This window comes from Plectropomus leopardus, chromosome 16 (genome assembly GCF_008729295.1).
Source record: "Plectropomus leopardus isolate mb chromosome 16, YSFRI_Pleo_2.0, whole genome shotgun sequence".
Classification (NCBI taxonomy): Eukaryota; Metazoa; Chordata; class Actinopteri; order Perciformes; family Serranidae; genus Plectropomus; species Plectropomus leopardus.
The window spans coordinates 16,837,697-16,861,139 of NC_056478.1; the positions used below are offsets into that span (position 1 = coordinate 16,837,697).

The following is a 23,443-nucleotide window of genomic DNA, read 5'->3' on the forward strand; positions in this document are numbered from 1 at the left end:
TTGCTGTACTATAAGAGATGAAAGGTCACAGCCTGCAGTTTGAGTCACACATGAAAAAACATGCAATTAGGCGAGATTTTAATTTAGTTTCTTGCCACAGAGAATGATTGTGATGCCCTTCCTGCAAGTATTCTCATTAGAGAATGCTTTAGGAAGTATTCTCTAGTTGTTGTTTTTTATCTATTTAACATTGAACACACTAGTTTCTGTTCAGGTTTTGCAGTTATTATGAATTAAAGAAGCTGTTATCCATCATTGTGTCCAAGAAGTCGTCCTGTCAGAAATATAGATACCTGGTTCTCCTCTATAAAATTCACTGTAACTCTTTCTCATAAATGCTATAGTTTAATAGTAAAATCACTTCCCTCTGACTAAAATCTCTTCTGACTTTCTGGACTGAGAACAAGTGATGTGCCTGTTAATAACTTAAGATATTCTGACTGGAATAAGTACCTTACTTATGTGGTATTGTCGATGAACCTGTTTTTACACTTGCTGAGAGAAGACATCTTTCAGTATTTAATATATTTGGACATGTACATTTCTTTAAATGTGTGTATGCTGCTTGCGTGTGTACATATGTATGTATGTTTATATGGAGTTTTTTTTCATACGAGGTAAATTATTTAGTTGGTTGGTTTAGTTGGTTTAGTTTGGTTCGAATTGTGACAGCATTCCAATGCTCCTTTGTTTTCACAAAATGTATAATTAACTTTTATTTTATTTATATGTATTTTTTAATATTTGAACTATTATCACTATTGTTAGTATTTTGATATTTTTGAGTTTTTATGTTTTTTTTAATCATTCACTTTTCGGGTATCTGAGGAGGGTGGGATTTGTGTGTTGGAATGTTTTTGTGTGTATTTAATCAAAAACATAAAAAGAAAGTTTTTGTGTTTTTTTTTTTTAATCCAAGTAGTGTGGGGTTATAGAGACAGATTTACAGTCCAGCAGCTACAGTTGCATCTCGCCCCCACACAAAGAGAATCTGTCCTTGTGTTAGTGAGGCCAAATATGGACTCGAGCTCCTGACCTCTCTTGGTTTGCTACGAGCCCTCATCTGTCATGGAACAATGGTGAATAATATCTCAATTATTTAAATTTCAAAACATCCTTTAAAAAAAAAATATATATATACATATATATATATATATATATATATATATAGCTTCCCTACAGATTAAAAAAAAAAAAAAAAAAAAAAAAAAAAAAAAAAAAAAAAAAATATGAAAAATCAGTCAGTTAACCAGTGTGCAATCCTAGTCTGACCCCCATCCCTGAATTACCTCACCTCCTGTTAGGAGCTCAACTTTCACTGACACATAAGAATTTCCTGAATGGAAAGACTGATATTTAAACAATAGCTCTGCCTGGAAGTCTTTGCTTTGTGTCTGCAGAGTTTATGGAAGCTGTTGTTTATTCTGTTCTGGTATTAAACATTCATGCAATAAATTTCAGCATAGTAAATCAAAATATAAACAAAGCCAGCAATGGTGAGACACTTTTTTTTCAACAGGGAAGTTCATGCTGCTGTTACAGGATGACAGTAAGCATCTGAGAGTAAACGCACTGAATAACTGACTGATTTTTCATAAATTATGGTGCAGCCACGCCTCAACAGTGATCCACAAGCAGGGGTGCTTCTGCAGTTACCAAGGGGTCCATGGAAAGCTCACCTAACAAAAATAAATAAATAAAATTCTGGTTTAATAAGAAAAAGCAATTTGCATATTTATGTTAACGATGAGAAGCCTCGGATGAATTGCAGAGAGTAAATATTTCAGATATTGTATTACCTGTTTCTCCATTGCTATGATTTGATTTCTTAACGGACAATCATCTATTCAGCTATTACTTCAATAATAGGTCAATTTTTTGGCTTTTATATGAGAGAAATACATAAGCCCGAAAAGTCAAGTGAGAGGAGAATCTTTTGACCCGTTTTTAGGTATGATTTAAATGTTTTGGGGGTTTTTTGTCATTTGTTTATGACTTAAGAACAGGTTAGAATTCAAGGTTTTGCCAGAATAATCTTTCTTTGTTTCTTACTTCTTTTTTAACATTACTGTCATGTATTTCTTTTTGTCCAAATGTATTTTAATCAGCACCAATTTGCCATAAACGTTTGCCACACTGATGTTAGCTGTTATTCATGACAGTGATGTTACATAACTTTCTAACACACAATATGTAGGCTACCTTGTGTTCAGAGCAGTGGTTCCCAATATGGGGGTTCCAATCCCCACTAGGGGTCGCTAATGCTCCATAGGGGACATGAGGCCTTCTTGATTTTGAGGGGTGTAGAAAAAAAGTATATAAAAAAAAAAAAAAAAAGACATACACTTGACATATATCTCTGCATTTCATTTATTTGAATGAGGAAAATTACTGCAAATTAATTTATTATTTTTAAGTTTATATTATCATTCAAGATAAAAACTTCTTGAGAAAACTTCTGAAGACCTGAAAACAAACAGCCTCGCTGAATAAGAAAAATACACAGTTAAAACAGCCAAAGAGCTGAACAATAACCAAGAGTCAGGGAGAAAAATGAACTCTGAAATTGTTATTGTTTTGCATTGAATGCAATATGAAATAGCCATAAAATATGTCAGTTATTCAGAGGTCGTCAGTTATAGAAAAAAAAACTGGGATCTGCTAGTTAAGAGTGCATGGAGATATTAAAACTCATCCGAAGGAAAACATTTCTGCTTTTAGTCCCATTTAGAACATCTGGTGGTGGTGCACTTCAGCCTCTTGTGGACAAAATAAGTATTACAACAACAAAAACATAAAAAATATGATGATGCTGACAAACTAAAATTTCACCTGCCAAAACATTCGTCTGTAATGACAGGTTTAAAAAAAAAAGTGACTTAGAAAGCACATCCTGGCAAAACATCTTTTTAAAAAATAATAAAATAAAATAACAATCTGATAATGTTGCATAACCGCTGATCCTGTGATTCTGGTAGTTAATTAACTTGTTTGCTCTTTATCAATATGTCTCCAGGTCTCTGGTGACCTCAGTGCCAGAGGGGTGAGATGATAATTACATTATATAAGAACACCAGAATCATATCATATTGACATATCGGCTTGAATGTAAATCTTTAAAAATCTTGAATGTAAATCTTTGTTGTGCTTTAGTGCCTTTGTGTGGCATTGATGTTCAGCAGCAGTACTAGGACAGACACAAAGCATTTTTTCCTGTGTTTTCTATCAGCTTGAGGCTTGTCTTTCTGCCAAATGTTAAAAAAAAAAGTTGAGATCATTTGCCAATATGAAAATGACCTATAAAGTTATTTTAAACAGCCACCAGCCGCTTATTTTCCACATCCAGCAGCAGTCCCTGCCCCGACTGTACCAGGCTCCCGTCAATACTTCAGTGCAGACTGTTTTCCACAATAAATCTCATAAAACTTCACAAAAACCTTATGGCGCATCATCAGCGACAAACCTGCATTTAATCTGCATGGTCACATAATTTGACAGTCAAGTTATATATCTAAACAGGTTTTTTGTTTGTTTGTTTTTTAAATAAAAGATACCTTTAGGAAACAATCCTCTGAGAGCTGTCAGAAAGAAACCATAAAAGGTTCAGGTGAGATTTTAAAACACAACTAAAGGGCTATAAAGCATCTTCTGTTCTGTAACATCCACTGACTTTAAGGCTGTAGTTTCAGGTAAGTCACTCCCCTATCTGAGTGAATCACCTACTCCTGAACGTCAGCCTATTTTGATATTGATTCTTCTGGCCTGTAGGCCTGTTAAAAATTGTTGGCTGATCAGTAGGGCCTACATTTGTCTGTGGAGGGCAGCATTATTCTTTGTTAGTTTACAGCCTGCAAACTCATGAGAAGAAGAAGAGCTGTTGGGGTGGTGCAGCTGGGTTGTTTGTTTTTTAAAATCATGAGACATCTCTTTTAATCTGACTTTGTCTGTTTTGACTGGTGTTTAGGGTTCCTTCAATTAGCCTAGTGTTGGTAACTTTCAGCAAGCCTTGTAGGGCAATTAGGTTAACTTGTTTTCTTACTCCCATAGACTGTACATTAAAAAATAGATCTTTCATCAGTCTATGGTTGTTATTATTACAGAAAATTAAGATGTCTATGCAGTAAATAGACAGAAATGCTTTTAAAATCAGTGTGTTATGAAAACAGAGGGAAAGGGGCTGTAATAACCTACAAGCACCAGAACGCTTTGCGCCGCCTGGATCATTACAGACTGTAATTTAAACAGTAAAACAGTAACCAAAATACCAATAACCAATAAACTGTAAAATTAGGACTGTCTGTTTGGAAGACAAAAATACATTTTCCGCAGTTCCATCAACAGTCACTTTATGAGTGAAAACCCTCAAATGAAATTAATAATTGAAAATCTATGTTTCTATTATATGTTTCTTTCAGTTTCAAATGGTAGCTGTATGGGCAGGTTCAACAGGCTAACTGTATACACACGCACACACATAGGCTACACACACACACACCCATATATATGTCCAAATATTTTTATAATTTTACAGAGTGAACATCATTAGCAAAGTTCAGGTTTTAAGGAACATTCAATTTGTCCTACATATTAATAAGCAAACCATATGATCAATCTATCTGTATCTGCAATACAGGGAACTGTATGGTGCGGTTCGTAAATTTTCGTGTTGCAGCCAAAAAGTGCGCTGAAATATGTTTCTGGGGACACTTTAGGTGATGCGTAGGCAATGCAGTCGCAGTATCTTGTTTTCGGCTATATTTCATTCGCACTGCCTACTTTTACCGTTTGGTCTGAGTTTGAGGTAAATTTAAGGGAGAGGCGGGTGTCCCTCTCGACCCGCTCATACTCTTTGTGTTGAGGGGGAATACGAAAATGCGGAAGTACAATCAGCGGTCCAAACAGCAGCACCTGGAGAAACCTGCAGTCTGAGCTGAGAGAGGAGCGGAAAGATTTGGGCGCTGGTAAGATGGACAGAAATTTACCACGCTTTACTAATGCATATTGCTCACAGTGTTATGACACAAAGCTGTCTGAAAGTCTCACACAGAAAACGTTTCGCAGCGTGAAGAAGTTTCATTGTAAACTATAGTGGCCCTAAAGTGCAAAACACAACAACAAATCATAAAACATAACACAACATTAACTTAATTACTGTTGTGTTTTCTGATTTGCAGTTGTGTTTTCTTATTTGTGGTTGTGTTTATGTATGTGCAGTTGTGTTTTCTGATTTGCAGTTGTTTTTTTGTTTTTTTACAGTTGTGTTTTGTGATTTGTAGTTGTGTTTTGCACTTTAGGGCCTCTGCAGTAAACTGTTGTTTCTCTGCAGGCTGATGAAGGTGAAGCTTCACCTTCTGATATTTCTCCCTGTGGCTGGTGATGTGGAAATATGATGACTCAAAGTTGTTTATGGATAAATACATAGAAGGTGTTCTGCTTTTAACCCAAACAGGTCTGTTTCTAGTCTGCGTTGAATGTGAGAGCAGTGAGAGATGTTGGTGCATAAAACAGCATTAAAATAGAGATTGTCCCCAGTGTCCTTAAATCAGAGCAATGTCCTAAAATCCCGGAAACATCCTAAAATCCTAGAAATGATTCTAAATCCTAGAAACTTGTATGGGCAAGTTGAGTAGCCATGCTTTAGTGACAATAATCACTCAAAGTGAGAATTTTTCAGACCTAAAGATGCCTATGTTTGGCGTTAGTGGGGCAAATCAGACTTTCAAAAATCTTAAAAAAGCTAAGACATGGTAAGTAGGATTTTTTGGAATTTGTTTTTCCTGGCGTTGCATTGTAAAACCTCAAAATAACTGATAACTTTGAAAAATAATTATAATAATAATTTACAGACATCACCAAATAGTCACATAGTTTGTCACAATTGATATTAGGCAAAATGCTTCTGTATCTTTAGAAAGTGATGCGGGTGGGTCGCCGTATATTTTGTTGACCGCACTTTTCCTTTGCTTGCTGTGATAGTTTTGACTCGAACTTTGTGCACCATAAAATAAGTTGATATCTTTCCATTAATATGTTTTGTGAATGTATTTTTGGATCTCAGTGAATCTGTTGTTGGCGTGTCAGACAATAGACCAGGCCCAGCCTCAGCCTCTCAGCGACTTTCATTTTGTTTCCTGTAATTGCTACAGGAAAGTTTATAAAATGTTTTTGCCATTCATCCCAAAAGAAGAACCAAACGTGTGTTACTCTGACAGCTTTTGTCCCATTTTTGACTGATTTTCTGCTCTGAGATGTTTCATGAATTCGGGCTCTGATCAGCTCTGAAACAGTTATTCATTAGGTGCATTCCAGACAGGCTTTTCACAATAAGAGACACCTTTTGGTTAACAGAAGGAAAACAAAGATGGTTAACAGAAGGAAAACACAAACAATAAACAAGGGATTTATACTCAAAATATTCAGACTAAAAAGCTCCTTTGCTGGCAACTTAGCGATAAGGACTCAGTCAGATATTAGACTTTGTCAGAGTGTCAATTTGAAAAAAAAATCAGTTTGCAAACTTTGTTTCTGCAGGTTGATGCAGAAGAAGTTTCTGGAGCTTCAGTCTGACCTCGTTTCCATCTCTGGTTCTTTGTGTTTAACGATGCCGGAGGAACTTTAAACACGGGTTCAACCCCCACCTGAGGTATGCCACATGGGAGTGTGTGATAAATGTGTGTGTGGTTTTATCAATATGCTCCAAAAAACTAAACATTGAAAATGCTTTGATCACAAAAAGACGTCCATATTTTATCAGTTTCATCTTGCAAATTTCCAAAATTCCAGCGTCGACCAACAAGCAGGAAACAAAGAACAAATAAGTCCAATCGTGCCCAGGTGGGTCAGACTATCTCAGCATGCCAGCTTACTTGACAGCCATTTGGGCTTTTTTTGTCACCACCTTACATTATAGATAATATTTAAATATACCGGCTGTTTAACTGATCATATGACCTTCACCTGCATATTACATATTATACAGTAAACTTGACTTATTGAGGCTTCTTAATAATTCATCTGCATGGTTTCAGTTAAAATGGGCACATTTTAATGGTTAAAAATCCCTAAAAATGTAACACCCTACAACTTTGGCCTTAATTAAAAATGGATTAAAGTATATTTTTAAAGATAACAGTACCCTGATTCGTACCTAGTACCTTGAAGGACCTCCGATTAAGACGGAGATTACTCAATGAATAGATCAATGGAATGATTTATATTGTGGATTTCAATTGTCAAAGATTTTAGTTTCCTCTGTCTTGTATTTTGAGCTGATCTTACTTTTCTAATAAGGTATGATTCATGAATTATGTGAATGAATTAAGATGTTTTTTTAAGAAAAAACAAAAAGTACCTAATAGTATTAAAGCTACCTTACACCTTCATTTAAAAATCAGATTAGATTCAGTTTTAAGAAGTAAAAACTAGTTTGCCTCACAATAATAAAAATTATATACAATATTGTAGAGTATATAGCGTTGTTACTCATATAACACAACATTTTACAACAGGGAACAAAGATCCAAATCTTGTAAACGTCAAACCAGACATAATCAAAGGTAAGTAGCTTACGACAGAGATTTAAGCCTCCCGCTGAGTAAAATTGCCGAGTACGTTTGTCTGCAGCTGATCTTTGATCTGAGCAGTCCTGCCTTTGTTCTGCACGGAGCAGATGTACATGTTACATAACAGCACGGAGTCACAGGGTCACCTGTGATGTCTATGTAAAGTATGCACAGGTGAGCATCGCTGAGCGCTGATCATGAATAATTCTGCAGTCAGAAAGGTGGACAGTTTTCACATGAAGCTTTCCAACACGCTGTGACCCGCCTCAGTCTGGTCAGCTGACCCCGTCGTGTGACATTTCGGTGGCCTCGGCTGAGCTGCGTGTTCATAAAGTGCTTCCCCGTCACCTTTTCCCCTCCCGCAGGTCCAACCTCACACTACTGGAGGTTGTCTGTCAATCAGATGTTTCCAGGCCATTCAGCGTGAAATGATAACGCTGCTGGGCACTCATATTTTTTTCATGGCTGCCACAGATGTTGTCACTCTTCAAGGGCACATTTAAAGAATTACAGGCTCACTTCGGATGATATGTTTAGCACATTTCCTTCAGTACATTTATATAACGACTTGATTTTGTAGCATGGAGCTGCTTCTTACCTTAGTTTTGTCTGCTATGGCACCTTTAGGGGTGGATGATACCACAAAAGCATCGATGCTGATACTTTTTGTAGCACCTAACACATGCAGGGTAGAGTCATGCTTTTAGAAAAATGTATCATAAATGGCCTAATGAATACATTTTCATCACCACTAAATGATTTACCAAACATTCGACCTTTCTTTTTACTATTCTCTGTGAATCACTCACATGCATTAAAAACTCTGTTGACACTAGGAGCAGGGAAATATACTGACATATCGATACTGTGATGTTAAACTAGACATCAGCTTGGATTTTGGGTATCGTAACATCTGAGTTTTGTCTTTTCCTGGTTTTAAAGGCTGTATTAACTAGGGATGCAAGGATTTATCGGCTGAACATTGGTGTCCGACAATAAGCGCCTTGTTAACTACCGTCATCAGTCTATCAGTGAGTAAGACAACATTCACCGACGGCAGTGGCCGATGTTTTCCGTTGTTTCACATCAATCTTGCACAGGATGAAAAAACTGGACTCCATACTAGCAACCACAGAGTATTAACTAATGATAAGAAGGACACAATGACTTGTTTGGCAAATAGGCTCTGTGATCTCATTGTTGTGTGACAAGAGGGCAGCAGTCAAAATGTCAACTTTGCAGCAACAATAACTCAATCTGATTTGAATTTTCTGTCCTTTTTCATGCTCCCAAGAGGAGAAACCCTTCATATATTTTGTTAAGAAATGGCAAATGCTCTGCTGGTTGGTTGGTCCAAATCTTTGGTCCAGACTAAATTATCCCAACCTTTGGCTTCATTGCTGTAATATTTTGAAAGACAATCATGGTCCCTGAAGGATGTATCTTAATGTTTTTGGTGATCTCCTGACTTTTAACCCAACGCTGCAGGCAGGTTGACATTTGTGAATTTTACTTAAATGTTTTGGTACGATGGATTGCCATCAAAGTTGGAACAGATATCTATTATTATACTCTAAGTAAATAATAGATATTATTTAGATATATTACAGATATATTAAGCCTGCAGACTTTACTGATCCCCTGACATAAATACTTTTACATACTTTAAATACTTTTGCATTCCTTGCAGTATGGATGTTTTGGGTTTTGTCTGTGTTGTCACTGTCCTTCTGCAGTAAACCAGTAACAGCAGTAACCAGTCTGATTCCCAGATATCCTCATTAACAAATTCTGTCAGATACATGTGCAGAAAATCTGCTGCAGTCAGACAGCCCTGTTTTGTTTTTTTTTTGCATTCATACCAGCAGTTGAACAGAGGTATGATGGGTAAATGTTAAGTGGTCTTACTGGTGTCTGCAGTGAGAGGAGAGATGACACGTCTCACAAAGAGTCACAGAACAGACGATTCCTTGATCTCATCTGCTGTCTGGGACGCAGTGCAGCATCCTGCAACAAGGCAGAAAGAGAATAGCTCCTAATAAGCCTCTCTCTTCAGCAAAGAAAAATCAGTGTGATATATTAATTTCCTCCAGTTTGCTGTGTGCAGTTCCACAGAGGATTAAGCCTAATTGCAGTGCAGGTGTCAGAGTATTTCAGTTCATTCTAATGTCATATTTGGGGGTTCTTCCATGATTTAACTTGCACATCCCTAATTTGGATTATATTGACCCTTCATTTTTAGGTTTTTAAAAGCCTAACATTGGCATCATAAGCGCTGAGGGACGGCATCCTCATGGAAACTAGAGTGCGTGTTCTAATTTTAAGCAATGTGAGGCCACTGAGGGGAAAATTTATTGTGGTCCCACTTTCAAATCCAACATGGTCTGCGCGGTCTGTGATGCCCCCTGCTGTTTATTGGTCGTGCATATCATACTGCTTTTAATTTATCTGCAGACTTAGCTTGTGTTTAAATGCATTGGTTGGTGCATCATGTAGTGCACTACTGCAGCAGTTTCTCACATCAGTTTTTTAGTTGGATTTTAGAGCCACTGTTTTGGACTTAAATATGGTTATAGCCTATATACAGTGGATTAAATGTGCTAAGGTCGCTTTAAGAATCTGGTCCTGATCCAATATGTCATGCGTCACAATACATGATTTTTTTTTTTTTTTTTTTGTATAATAAATCAGTTTACTCCATACAACTTATCATATATCACAGATTGTACACTAACAATACCTGGTTGAGTTTTTTTTTTTAAATCAATTCAGTAACCCCTGTGGAACTTTTGATCATAATCACGGATGGTGTTTGTCATGAAGTTGTATGTTTAAGTTTCCATTTTTATGAGCACTTTCGGAAATTAATGGAATTAGTTGAAATTCAAGTTAACATCTAAAAAATCCAACAACTGAGCAAAAGTCAAGTACTTCTGGTGATCATGTGATGTGATTAAAAGCACGAGAACATCCACTGGATGGACCTTGTGCTGAAATGTTTTCTTAACTGTTGCTGACTGCATGAGTCAAACTTTGTACTTTAGCTAAAAATCGTGCACACAATACACACACAAGTTCATAGTAGCCTTATATTGTCTTTGTTGAGCCAGTGATGTTGACAATACAGTTGTAACAATATTAGTTTTATAACATCATTATTTTTTCCCAATAGTTTCACTATTTTTTATTTAATCATAATAATCAATATTACTTATAAAGCACTTTTCAAAAGTAAGTTTAAAAAGTGCTTTACAGACAAAATCAGAAAATATGAACTACAATTGCAAGATTGCAATTTGCAATGCATTGCAGTTGCATGCACAGAATTGCAAATCAGAAGCAGAAACAAACAGCAAATAGATCAATTAAAAGTCATACAACTATACAACACTCATTCAACAGAAACATTAGAGAAATTATAAGATAAAACAGACAGCCACTACTTACAAGCTATATTCAAAAGAGACTTTTTGAGTTGTCATTAAAAGCTGCCTTGTATTGTACAGGGTTTATGCGGATCCATAAAAAGACATTGAATCTATTTATTTAAAACTAAGGCCTTAAATGGTATTATAATATTTTAAATCAGTCTTTCAAAAGTCTTAAAACTGCTAAGACATGGTAAGTAGGATTTTTAGGAATTGTTTTTCTGATGTTGCATTGTAAAAGCTCAAAATTATTGCTAACTGAAAAAATAATAAAATCGACCAATACTGGTTTCTCAAGGGCAATACAGATTATTAGAAGTTAATAAGACCCATGATCTTTATTTGGAACCGATAAGCATTTACAATAAAAATGAAAATCTTTATACCAAAATATTTAGAATTTGGAATATAACAAACTCCAACACAAAACTTTGTTTAAATTCCTTTAGCAAATGTTTAATCAAAACTGAAACCTTAGACATCATATACAGCAAGTTCCCAGCATTTTTTTCATAAAGTCAAGTGAACATTTAAACAAAAACTAAATAAATAAATAGAAATAGCTCCCTGAGGTTTTACAAAGAAAAAGTTCCTCCCATGCTGCCACTTTCTTTGCACTTTTTAATTGATTAATTTTATCAGCGATCATTAAAATAAAACACCAAAACAGAAATAAAAAATGCCAAATATCGACCCCTGATAATTTACAGAATGCCTCTTGCACTAACGTCACCAAAAAGTCATGTAGTACGTTACAACAGATGTTAGGCTAAATTCTCCTGTATTTTAAGTAATTAATATCAGTTTATGATCTATCTTCCTTCAATTTTGGCTGATATAAAACTGGTCTACAAGTGTCATTAAAAAAGTTTTAAAAAGAAATCCCATTGTTCTTTAATAATAAATAATTAATAAGATGGCGGATTCAGCAGGAGCGGCGACTCGAGCTTTCAGCCGCCCTCATTTAAAACCAGATATATACAAAACTGTGGACGGCAAAGTCATTGTTGAGGATGAGTTGTTGAACTTTCTTGCTGTTGAAATGAAGACGAGTCAAGATGAGATTGTTTTGCTGGCTGCGAACACCTTGACTTTTTTAATTGTTTTTTAAGTGATCTGTACATATTGTTTTTTTGTTTTTTTGTGATCTTATTGCATTGTGAATATGTTGTGTATGGTACTTCTATGTGTCTGTTATATCTTTTGTATGTATTGTCTTGCTCTTATCTGGACCATTGAGTCTGTAATAAAGTTTATTATTATTTTAAGCTGTAGGAACCGCTTTTAAATAACAGGAAAGAGGCCTGGATTTGTTGAGTTTAAACAGAATTTTTGCATAAATTGACAAAATATAACTTTGATCTTCTTTCTTGAATCTATTATAAATTGTGACTCATGGCTCCGTCGGCTCGATGAGTTCCGTCATTTCCGACAGGCCGTGAAGGCAGCGTGCAGCGTGCGCGGCGGTCAGCTGACTCTCAGCTGTCATGTGGCGTTTACAGTCAGAGGAGATCCCGCGGAGAAGTGGGTGAATAACCTGAGTCCATTTACACACAGAAAAAAAACACCTCGGTGGTCGTCAGTGCCCGGTGTGTTTGTCCCGTTCAGTCGTCCAGCATGGCGTGGACCAAATACCAGCTGTTCCTCGCGGGACTTATGCTCACAACTGGCTCCATCAACACATTATCGGCAAAGTGAGTAACACTGTATTTTATCAGCCTTTGTTTATGTTTTATTTATCTTGTGTTTACAGTTGACCTCTCTGTAGGGGGAAACAGAGTTGGATCAGTGGTGTGCATGGTCGTTATTAGCTGATTCTTTAGCTACTTAATCGAGTTAGCTCGTTTATTACGTTTTTGTGTTAGCATGTTATCTCGTGATTGTGACTACAGTATCCATTAAAGGGAAACGATTAGCTGGTAAACAACAAGCTAACGCATCGTTAGCTTTTTAGCTTTACAAACGGCTAGTATAAACATCGTTATCACGCTGTTAGTCTGATGGCGAAACAACAAGAAGCTAATGTGTGTATGAGGAAACATTTCAGTGTTATTGACAAGCATGATAAGATTGCTGCCAGGCTCAGGCATTCATTGGGCTGTTTGTCAGAGGTTAAGTCATAGTCAATAGTTCAGCTGTCTTTGTAGGTAACAGGTAAATACAGTATTTTGCACAAAATGAGGAGTCATTGTGTACTTTGGAGCTACAACTAACCATAACCGATTATCACGTGGTCTTTAAAAATGTCTCATATCTTTAAAATGACATGGTTTGTCCAATTGATTGTCCGAAATCCAAAGATATTCACATTTTTAAAAAAACAGAAAAGCAGCAAAGCCTTGCATACAGAAACAATAAATAGAAAATGTTCATATTTTCTCTTCATAAATGATAAAATAATGACTTATCATCCAAACTGTTGTCACTTATTTTTTTGTCAGTAAGCTACTGATCATTTCAGTTCTGAAAAAAGTCCTCATGTATTTAAGGACTGTAACTAACAGCTATGTAGGGCCAGAATTTGATTTTGGCCTCTCTTATTGTAACATGTTCACCTGACAGTGAACAAACTTGTGTATCCTAAATTTTAGTTTTAAGCACATATAATGTACAAATAAGCATGAAATGAGAGACCTTTTAGCAGCAAAACTATCTCCAAAGCCCCTTTTACACAGAGATTACACTTTGGGGCCCCTAGGAAGTCCCTTCTGTATGCCTCCTTTGGATTTTTATATTGAACCCTATGATGGCAGCATCAAACCACCCCCCTGTGTGATTTTAGACATCATGCCAGCATCGCAGAAGCAAAAGAGGTGTGACGTGTGTGCCGTGTAACTCACCAGCGTCGGCCCTTTAGTGTAACATACAGCGTAGGTGTCAGTACCGCTTTCTAAACAATAACAATGACATAATATTTCAATAACAATCATTTATCATCTCTGTTATATGGTGGCTGATCTCGTCTTCAGCTCGGAGAGGAAGGGCCTTATTATTTTCCCCGTTTGCAGAGATTTTCAGCTGCTGTTTTTTGAATTAGCTGCTAACAGCTGCTAGCTGCTTTTTAAACCGCTCGCATTAGGTCGCAAATATAATCGGCTGTCAAAACATCACACCCTTCCCGCCAACAATCCTGTCCTGTTAGCTGTCTTTTTTGCATAGACACCTTTTTGGTGCTGTTATTACCCCAATGAATTTTTTATTTTATTTTTTTCACCAAATTCTGCAAGTGCTTTTGTTGTAGGAGACGATATTAATTACTTAGCCTACCTAAATTGTCCGTTCCCAAATGGCACTAAATGTAAGTTTATGTTTGGGAATTCAAATTATTCATTTTATTGTTGTTGTCATTTTATTGTTAATTAAAAATATTTCCTAAACCAAAGGGCCGTAACAACTGCATAAATCAGTTAATGGGTATTTTCAATTAAACTGCACAGGATTATTTTTTAAATTAAATTATTATTCCTTAGGTCTTTTAAAACATTACCAAAAAAACAGAAAATAGTTCCCGTTAGTGTCTTTAAATAATTTGTTTAGATCAACCAACTGTACAAAGCACATAGAGTATATTTTATTTTTTTTTCTTAATTTTTTTTTTCTTATATTTAAGACCTCTCATCGCTGAAGTAAGCAGTTTGCTCTTTCAGTGAAACAAGAACTTCAGCTTTTTTACTTCCCTAATAATCTGTGATGTCAGCGGTCTGCTGCCTGATGCATGCTTCTCTCTGGATTTTGTCTGCTGAACAGAACTCAGTTAAGCTGACTGAGGCATGGTTTGAGTGCTAATGTGTCAGACAAAGCAAGCTGAGTCATGTTATTTGGAGAAGAATATCAGCAACTAATAGGTTAAGTTTCACTACAGTCACCTGACACCAGTCTAGTCACAGTTGCCTCCCTGTAGCTGAGATCACTTAAAGCATCTTGTTCTGATAGTTTTGGTGTGTCTCCTATTTCATGCAAACATGCACCATATTAAGATATTTAAGCCAAATCAGTGGACACAATTAAACAAGGAATAGTCACAACAGATTTGGATTCAGCTCAGGTTTCCCTCTTTAATCGATGAGCTCAGAAGTTATTGCGTTTGAAGGAAGTGCTGTGTCATCACCTTTTATGGACCACATTCCCCTGCATTTTAAAGCAGGCGCTCACATGCTCGTCATGCTTCCTCAAAGTGTCTGACTATAAAAGTCAGACCGAAGAACTCACTGACTTCACAAGTGACATGCAATGTCATCACACTGCTTTGTCTGACTGTGCAGTATTTTATGGTGTCTTCTTTTTCCACTTGGTTGCTTGTTAAATGCTGGCATGATGTAAAAAAGATCCAAAGTAAGATGTTTGCTGCACAACAAAAACGCAGCCATGGTTTTTTTCACATCTAAATAAGTGAAAAAAATAATAATTTGGATGTAGAGTTGAGTTTGTCCATTAATTGGATACTTGTTTTGTTTAGATAATGTCAGTAAAAGTGTACAGTGCCTGTTATAATCTCTAAAAAACAAACATTTTCGGTTTATTGTGATATACACCGGAGACAGGCAGCAAATCGTCACGTTTAAGAAGCTAAAACCAGCTAAAGTTTGGCAATTAATAAAAAAAAAAAAACACAATTCAGTTTGCAAATGTGTATTCAATGCATAAATCTTGCATACAAGGGATAATATAAAAGAAGAAAATGTTTGCTGTTACACAAAACTAGGCTCTACACCCTCGTTTTTTTAACATGTCAAAGTTAAAGAATAGTGTGCAGAGTTGAGTTTATGTCCCTTAATCGGTTATTTATTTTCTTTATAAAATGTCAGAAAATATCTGAAAGTACCAGTTATAATTTCCCCCAACACTAACAATCTACAAAACCCAAACATATTTAGTTCACTATGATATATTACAGAGAAAAGCAGCAAATCATTACATATGAGAAGTCAGAAGCAGCAAAAGTTTGACATATTTTAAAAAAAAAGACAAACAATGAACAGATTATAGAAAGAATTGCATTAATCAACTGATCTTTGCAGATTTAGCTGTGTGGCGAACCCCTTTCTCTTTTTGGAGTTGTAAATTTGTTGTGCTGTGTATGTTTGATTGTATAAAATATCCATAATTAATTTATAATAACTTCTTGTCTGACAGGTGGGCTGATACGTTCTCAGCGAGGGGTTGCCATGGTGACTCCAAACATGCATTTAATCACCCATTTGTGCAGGTACAGTAATACACTGCAGGTGACAGTATTGTATAGCACTGTATTTTCACTCAGCACCACGTTGGACTAAAAAGGGTTGTGGAATTGATCCTCAATTTTCCTTTGTACTGAGTAAAATGTAACCCTGGTAGCACAATTGGGGTCATAAATGTAATTCCAAGTGGTATTAAAAAAAGTCATTAAGTCTTAAATATAAGACTTTAAGCACCGTACACTAGTGGGTCATAAGTGATGTTAAGAACAATTATTTTTGTATGAGTCTATACGTTGTTTTTAGGACAATCCTGCATAGTATACCGTTTTAAATGCCGAACAAGCATTTAAATGCAACACTTTCATTTTTTTCTCCCATTTTTCACAGGTTTACGTGAAAGATTTAAGACTTTTTTACGCAACAAAATGCGACATATATTGAAAGTTTTGAGGGAGTGTGACAGTGGCATGCTGACTGCATGAACGTCTACCAGAGCTGTTGTCTGTGAGCTGAATGTTCATTTCACTCCCCTAAGCCATCGCCACTGTCATCTCCCCAAATTTGGCAGTACATCCAACCCGCCTCACAACTGCACAAGTCAGTTACGATGACAAACTGCTGGCAGGTCAGGACTGTGGTGAGGATGATGAGCATGCAGAGGAGCTTCCCTCAGACAGTTTGTGCAGAAATGTTTTGGTTGTGCTAACCAGCTGTTGCATCTGGCTGGTGTCAGACGATCTTGCAGGTGAAGACAATGAATGTGGAGGTTACATGTGGTCTTTGGTTGCGAGCCCGGTTGGATGTACTGCCAAATTCACAGAAACGGCATTGGAGACGTCTAAATGTAGTAGGACATTGCTGCAGTCAGCATGCCAATTGTGTGCTCTCTCAAAACTTCCAATTTTTGTGTCACTGTGTTGTGTGATCAAACTGCACATTTCAGATTGGCCTTTAAATCGGGACAATCCTGAGCCGACCTGTGTGTAATGATGCTGTTTAATCAGCAACTTGCTATTCCAAACCTGTCAGGTGGATGGATTATGTTGGAAAAGGAGAAATGCTCACTAACACTGATTTTTTTAACAAATCTGCAACCAAACTTTGAGAGAAATGTCTATTGAGTGCACAGAAACTTTAGATCTTCAACTTAAAATTCATAAAAAATGGGAGCAAAAACAAAAGTTTTGCATTTAAATTTTTGTTCTGTTTATGGGCAAGCTTTAAATTAGATGATGCAACTCAAGTAAAAAATACATTTTTTAAATTTTCTATGGAAAGTAATATCATATCAGTAATTGTTCTCTCATCTGCAGTTTCCAAAATCAAAAAGACAATAAAAATCTGTTTCTTTTTTTGCTCGGTCCAGGCAGTGGGGATGTTTCTGGGCGAGTTCAGCTGTCTCGCAGCCTTCTATATCTTACTTTGGCATGACAGACGTAGACCTGAACCCCAGGTGAATCCAGGCCAGAGCTTCAACCCTCTCCTCTTCTTCCCACCGGCCATGTGTGACATGACGGCCACCTCCCTCATGTATGTTGGTAAGTGACCTTTAGTAGCCTTTATCTGCGAAATATATAGGGAACTGTTTTTGCCCATAAGCTTGTTTAAAGAACTCATATGTCAATTTTTATTCCTGACCTATTCCACCCTTCAAAGGTCAAATGTAATGACCTAAGTCTTGTTGGCCAGACAGAATAGATTATCCTCTCGTCAGGAAAACAGATAACTGAGTCAGAGATAATGTTGTTTTTCTCAGAGTCACTTGTGTGTGTTATGTAACCGCACACAGCTTTCAGCTTTTTTGAGCAGTATGAATTGTTTATTTGGAAACATTTACAAAATCAACTCATGTTTTCCTGGTTCCTGGTTCCTGCAGCTCTCAACATGACCAGCGCCTCCAGCTTCCAGATGTTGCGTGGAGCCGTCATCATCTTCACAGGTCTGCTTTCTGTGGCGTTTCTGGGGCGACGCCTGGTGCCCAGTCAGTGGCTCGGCATCCTCACCACCATCCTGGGCCTGGTGATAGTGGGCCTCGCCGACTTTTTCAACGGGAACAAAGACGATGAGCACAAACTCAGTGACATCATCACAGGTAAGGTGGATTTGAGATATGTGCTTTATTTTCTGCAGTTATCAACTCTGATAACTTTTCTTGCTGTTATCCAGAACACCACACAAAGTGTAGCTTTTACTTGATTAAATGAAAGGCAGTAAATGAAACATCACTCTTCTGTCCTGCAGGAGACCTTCTGATCATCATGGCTCAGGTCATTGTTTCAGTGCAGATGGTCCTGGAGGAGAAGTTTGTCTACAAACATGATGTCCATCCTCTACGGGCTGTCGGTACTGAAGGTACGGCTGTCGTTCATCTGCAGTTACATGCAACATGCGGTTTGATCTCAAACTGCTGTGTTGCTGTTGAACCTTGTCAACCTACAAAAGGAGAGAGAAGTACACAACTAGGATGAGCCTATTTTCTAAACTCATGCATCATTCCTATGGTCTAAGACAGAACAAAAATATTAGTAAAACATGAACAACTCTCTCCCAAATCCAAAAACTAGAGTGCTAAAACTCAAACACATAATGTCATCGAGTCTAGAACTGCTTCATAGACAATAAATTGCAGGATTTCCCACAAATTAATTTATTTGTGGCAGCCCGCCACAATAAAAATATCTGCTGCCATTTATTGAATTTATATTTTCGAAACTGGACATTACATTAGGAGCTCTGTTGGAATATACCATTCAGTTATACATTGTACTGCAGAGTGTAATGTGGGCACAAATGAAAATCAGGTGCAGCAGAACTGAAGCTAAATCATTAAATGTGCTGGTTCTAAATGTTTGCATTCACTCTCCTCTGCAGCAGCTGCACCTGTCATCCATCGATCTAATCTGATCAGCTCTGACAAATCAATTATTCCCACGCAACTCAAACCACTGCAGAGGGACAAAAAACTCATGAAGAGTTCTGCCTGCGCCACATTCACTGACCAGCAAAACGTCAGAGTTCAGAGAGACAACACAGAAAGATAAAAAAGCAACACACACAAGATAAAAAAAAAAAAAAACTTGAAGTTTGCTGACATTTTCTGTTTCAGAACTGAGAACACTACAATATAATAAAGCTAATTTAAGAAATACTACATAAGAGGGAGTGCTGTTGTACTTAACATCAGCGTGGCTGTTATTCAGTGTCCCCGGCTGTATTTGATCATCACAGCAGTGCTGATTTCCATCACAACAGCACAACCTTGAGTATGATATTAGTTTTATTTTTATATTAGTTTTATTTTTAGTTTTATATTTTAGTTCTGTAAATGTTATTTATTAGTTACCAGTAACACGCAACATCAGATTGTGGTTTATTTGTTTATTTAATGAACACATATAGTTCCGCAACTGGACTGTTGCCAAGCAACACAAACATTCCTGCACACTAGCTTACTACTTTGTGTCCCCCATCTCAGAGTTAGCCAACCCGTGGCTCTAGAGCCACATGCAGCTCTTTAGCCCCTCTCAGGTGGCTCCTGTGTCTCTGACTAAAAATTATATGGAAATGAATGGTGATTATTTTTTTAAAGATTTTCATTCAGTTTTTCAATTGCAAAAATATGTAGCCTGTACACAGAATATGAAAATGTATTACCATTTCATTAAGTAAAATATGCTTCATATTTCTGTGGCCTTGGTGCCTTTTCTGCTTAATTTTGCCAAATTTCAAAAGCGGTGGATGCTCCTGAATCAAAAAAGCTTGACTAGCTATGGATTCCAAATCCAAGATAGAAGTCTCAGAGGAAAATGGAGAAGTTAATAATGCATATAGATAATAATAATAATAATAGTGCATGGATAGATCTTTTAATTTTTACCACCAACACTGCAAAGTTAATGTAATAAAAAATAATAAATAGTGGTAAAACATGTTAATGAATGCTCATATAGACCCATTAATAATATTGATAGGCTAGTTTGACTATGTGTTGTGTTATCTGTGGCTCCAGACAGATTTTTTTTTTTTTGTTTTGGTCCAGAAATGGCTCTTTTGATAGTAAACGTTGCCGACCCCTGCCCTATCTGTATGTTTCCATTTATTGTGCAACCAGTGACATAAGAGTCTGTTGACAGTAACTTTGGTGGCATGTCTGGATTCAGTTCAGACAGTTCAGTTGCAACATCAGCTGATGTCATATGAGCACACCTGGAGGTCTGCAGTGACGTCTTCAGGCTTCTTTCCTGCCATTTGTCCATCACTGACAATCAGTCAGTTTAACTTAAATCTTATTTTTAGTAATATGTTCCTCTGCTTGCAAAGTTTGTTACGGTGACTGTTAATGTAGGCTAATTAATAGTTCAGAACACCTGTAAACTATGCGCATAGTTAAAAGTCCCAGTTCTGTTGTGATCTTCATCAGCACCTGTGGAGTGCCTCTTGTCCAATTGAATTACCTTGTCAGAACTGAGTGCTGTATAATTGGGTATGAAAAAGTAAATCAGTAAATGATGGCTGACAGTCACCCTGGCAAAGGCAGTTTGACCTGCAGCTGTCCTCTCAGCTCCCCAGGAGCTGCTGCTGACAGACAGCTGCTTCTGTGGACGGAGAGGCTAAGTGCAGGTCAGAGTCTGTGTGAATTGAAAACTACTATCTCGGTGGCGATGGTGGTTACACTACCAAATCACACTGGGGGACAAAACATGACATAGTTCACAACATGACAAAACTTTCCCGATGCAAGATGTGTCGACAAAAAGTGTCACGCAACACTTTTTTTCTGTCAAATGTGTCACTTCTGTCAAGGGACGCTTATCAAAAGTATTGAGTGCCGTAACATAAAGCAGGCTTACGTCTCTGGTTTCTGGCTTTGAGAGATAGTAGTTCATGTTCAGAAACATTGATTAAACTTCCCTAAACCATGGAACTAACATATTGGAATTCTTAAAGAAGGTGGTTTGTCCCTTTAAATTAAGTAAATAATGAGAAATGCAAAGGTCAACAACAATAAAACAGTGAGGCTAGATGCACAGTATGAGAAGAAAATAAGAAAATAAGAGTAGCACTGAGAACTTTCTCCACAGCGTTCAAAGAGTTGCACCAGTCAGTATTTTACATTGACAGTGGATCAAATGACTGTTTAATGTGAAAAGGATAACTCACAGCAATAAACCTACATCTCATTGTTTTAGTTTTATGGACTACACTCACGCTGCTCTCTTCTTTCTAGTAACATCAGGCAGTAGTTTTTCACTATATACTCAACCTGTGCAGAAGAGGTTGAGTGAATAGTTTAAGGTGAACAAAATTATTCTGGGAATACTAACTGAATTGTCACATATACTCTATAATCTGTCAAACATCTACAGAATAAAGCAAAACAGCTGAATTGTTGAATCTCAATTTATAAGCTGTTGAAATGTTACAGATACTTTCTCACCTGCAGGCAGCCTATCCAAATGAAGTGTTACCACAGACCATAAACCGCTCCTAAGGTCATGACATTTTGTTCTGTTTGCAGGTTTCTTCGGGTTCGTCGTCCTCTCGCTGCTTCTCATCCCGATGTATTTCATCCACGTGGGCAACTTCAGCGGCAACCCTCGTGAGGTCTTAGAGGATGCGCTGGACGCCTTCTGTCAGATCGGGCACCAGCCTCTCATCCTGTTGGCACTGCTGGGCAACACCGTCAGTATCGCCTTCTTCAACTTTGCTGGGATCAGCGTCACCAAAGAGATCAGCGCCACCACCCGCATGGTGCTGGACAGCCTGCGTACGCTGGTCATCTGGGTGGTGAGCCTGGGGCTGGGGTGGGAGCATTTCCACGTCCTGCAGGTGCTAGGCTTCGTGGTCCTGCTGGTGGGTACAGCTCTCTACAACGGACTGCACCGCCCCCTGCTGGCCAGCATACCGTGCTGCGCTGGGATGGTGAGGACAGAGGAGGAGGACAGCCCTGCAGAGAGAGAGAGACTGCTGAGTGACGGCAGGGTGCAGGCCGGAGATTACAGCTAAAACTTGAATGTCACGGTGTACTGGACTGTCTGTCGAAGACACGTCCATGTAGGCTGTCGGTAATAGTCTCTTTTAAAATGTTTCACTCAGATTTTAACTGACCTCACTATGTTATAATATGTGGGACTGAGCAAGCTCTTTTAAAGGAATAGTTCAACATTTTGGGAAAGCGCAGCATGCCAACACAAGTAGTATCCGTTTTCTAATCTAACTCAGCACAGGAAAAAAAAGTTCCCAAACTGTTTAACTATTTGTTCAAAGAAACAGACGGTAGAGAGAGCAGTCTGAAGGTACTTTTATATTAGATTTTTTTTTTTCTTTTTTTTAAGGAATTTATTCAAGTTAAAAATTGACATTTTATCTTAAAACAAAACAAAAAACAGTTTATATCCAGTGTCAAGATTTGCTCCTGACCCTCTTAGATATTTTTTATTTTAAAAAAATACTTGAACTGTCTGATTTAGAGCACAGATTTATGAAAATTGCCGTCACATAAGATGAAAATTAATGTCAGTGTCCTTTTAAAGTTTTATTCAATTTTTTTGTCTTTGCTGGATCATTGTCACATTGTTTTAAATGTTGCTGACTGTGCTGTATGATTGTGCCAAATTGTTTTCAATGAATGCCAACACAGACGGGTGTTACGTAGTTCATCATTTCCACTGTAATCAGACTGCAGCCGTTTCCTCAATCTTCACTTCAGTTGAATACAGAATCGAATGTGTGCAGAAAAGCATTTCTAAAAGAATATGTTTGTATATTTGCTTTCTAAGACCTAATTTTCTCAGATGGATAAGTATCAAGAAGTGAGCGGCCAGATACAGAGTGATTTGCATTTTTTATTGTGAATCCTGTTTCTCCTCTGTTCAAAGGTGTTGGCTGTAATGTACACTAAGAAAAAAGGGAACTGTCATAAAATCACACTTGTTGAATGGTGTAACTTTGATGGCATTTTTACTTGATGTAATGACAAAAAGAGTTGTTTTTTTTAAATACACACCTGAAACAACCTATGAAGTCTTAAAACACATTTGTGCTGCATGATTAGACACATACAGTTTTGTGTTTGTGGATCAATGGATTAGTGGATCGACGGAAAACTAATCTGCAGTCATTTTTGATCCGTCACATGTCCTGTATCCAACTTTTCAAATGTGAAGATGTGCTCCTCTTTCATGTCCATTTTTATGCCCCATTCTCGTGAACGCGATAACTCAAGAGCGCCATGAGGGAATATCTTCAAATTTTGCATAAAACATCCACTTGT

General features: G+C 37.3%; 1 protein-coding gene across 2 annotated transcripts; it reads left to right on the forward strand.

The window, feature by feature from the left end:
- Positions 1–4,897: 4,897 nt before the first annotated feature.
- slc35f6 (solute carrier family 35 member F6) lies at positions 4,898–23,189 on the forward strand. 2 transcript variants are annotated; one of them, XM_042503418.1, is made up of 8 exons: positions 4,898–4,961; positions 6,532–6,643; positions 12,548–12,684; positions 16,124–16,196; positions 17,537–17,708; positions 18,047–18,262; positions 18,412–18,522; positions 21,689–23,189. In XM_042503418.1, the coding sequence occupies exons 3-8, from the start codon at positions 12,608–12,610 to the stop codon at positions 22,174–22,176; spliced, it is 1,137 nt and encodes a 378-aa protein (XP_042359352.1). In that variant the 5' UTR covers positions 4,898–4,961; positions 6,532–6,643; positions 12,548–12,607; the 3' UTR covers positions 22,177–23,189. The 2 variants fall into 2 exon arrangements, with proteins under 2 accessions (XP_042359352.1, XP_042359351.1); XM_042503417.1 differs by lacking the exons at positions 4,898–4,961; positions 6,532–6,643 and having other exon boundaries at positions 12,504–12,684.
- The last annotated feature ends 254 nt before the right edge of the window (positions 23,190–23,443 follow it).

Excerpts from the sequence above, each read along its gene's own strand:
- slc35f6 (XM_042503418.1), top strand. The coding sequence starts at position 12,608 with ATGGCGTGGACCAAATACCAGCTGTTCCTCGCGGGACTTATGCTCACA. Across the intron at positions 16,197-17,536 it reads TTAATCACCCATTTGTGCAG|GCAGTGGGGATGTTTCTGGG; the intron begins GTACAGTAATAC and ends TGCTCGGTCCAG. Across the intron at positions 18,523-21,688 it reads ACGGGCTGTCGGTACTGAAG|GTTTCTTCGGGTTCGTCGTC; the intron begins GTACGGCTGTCG and ends TTCTGTTTGCAG.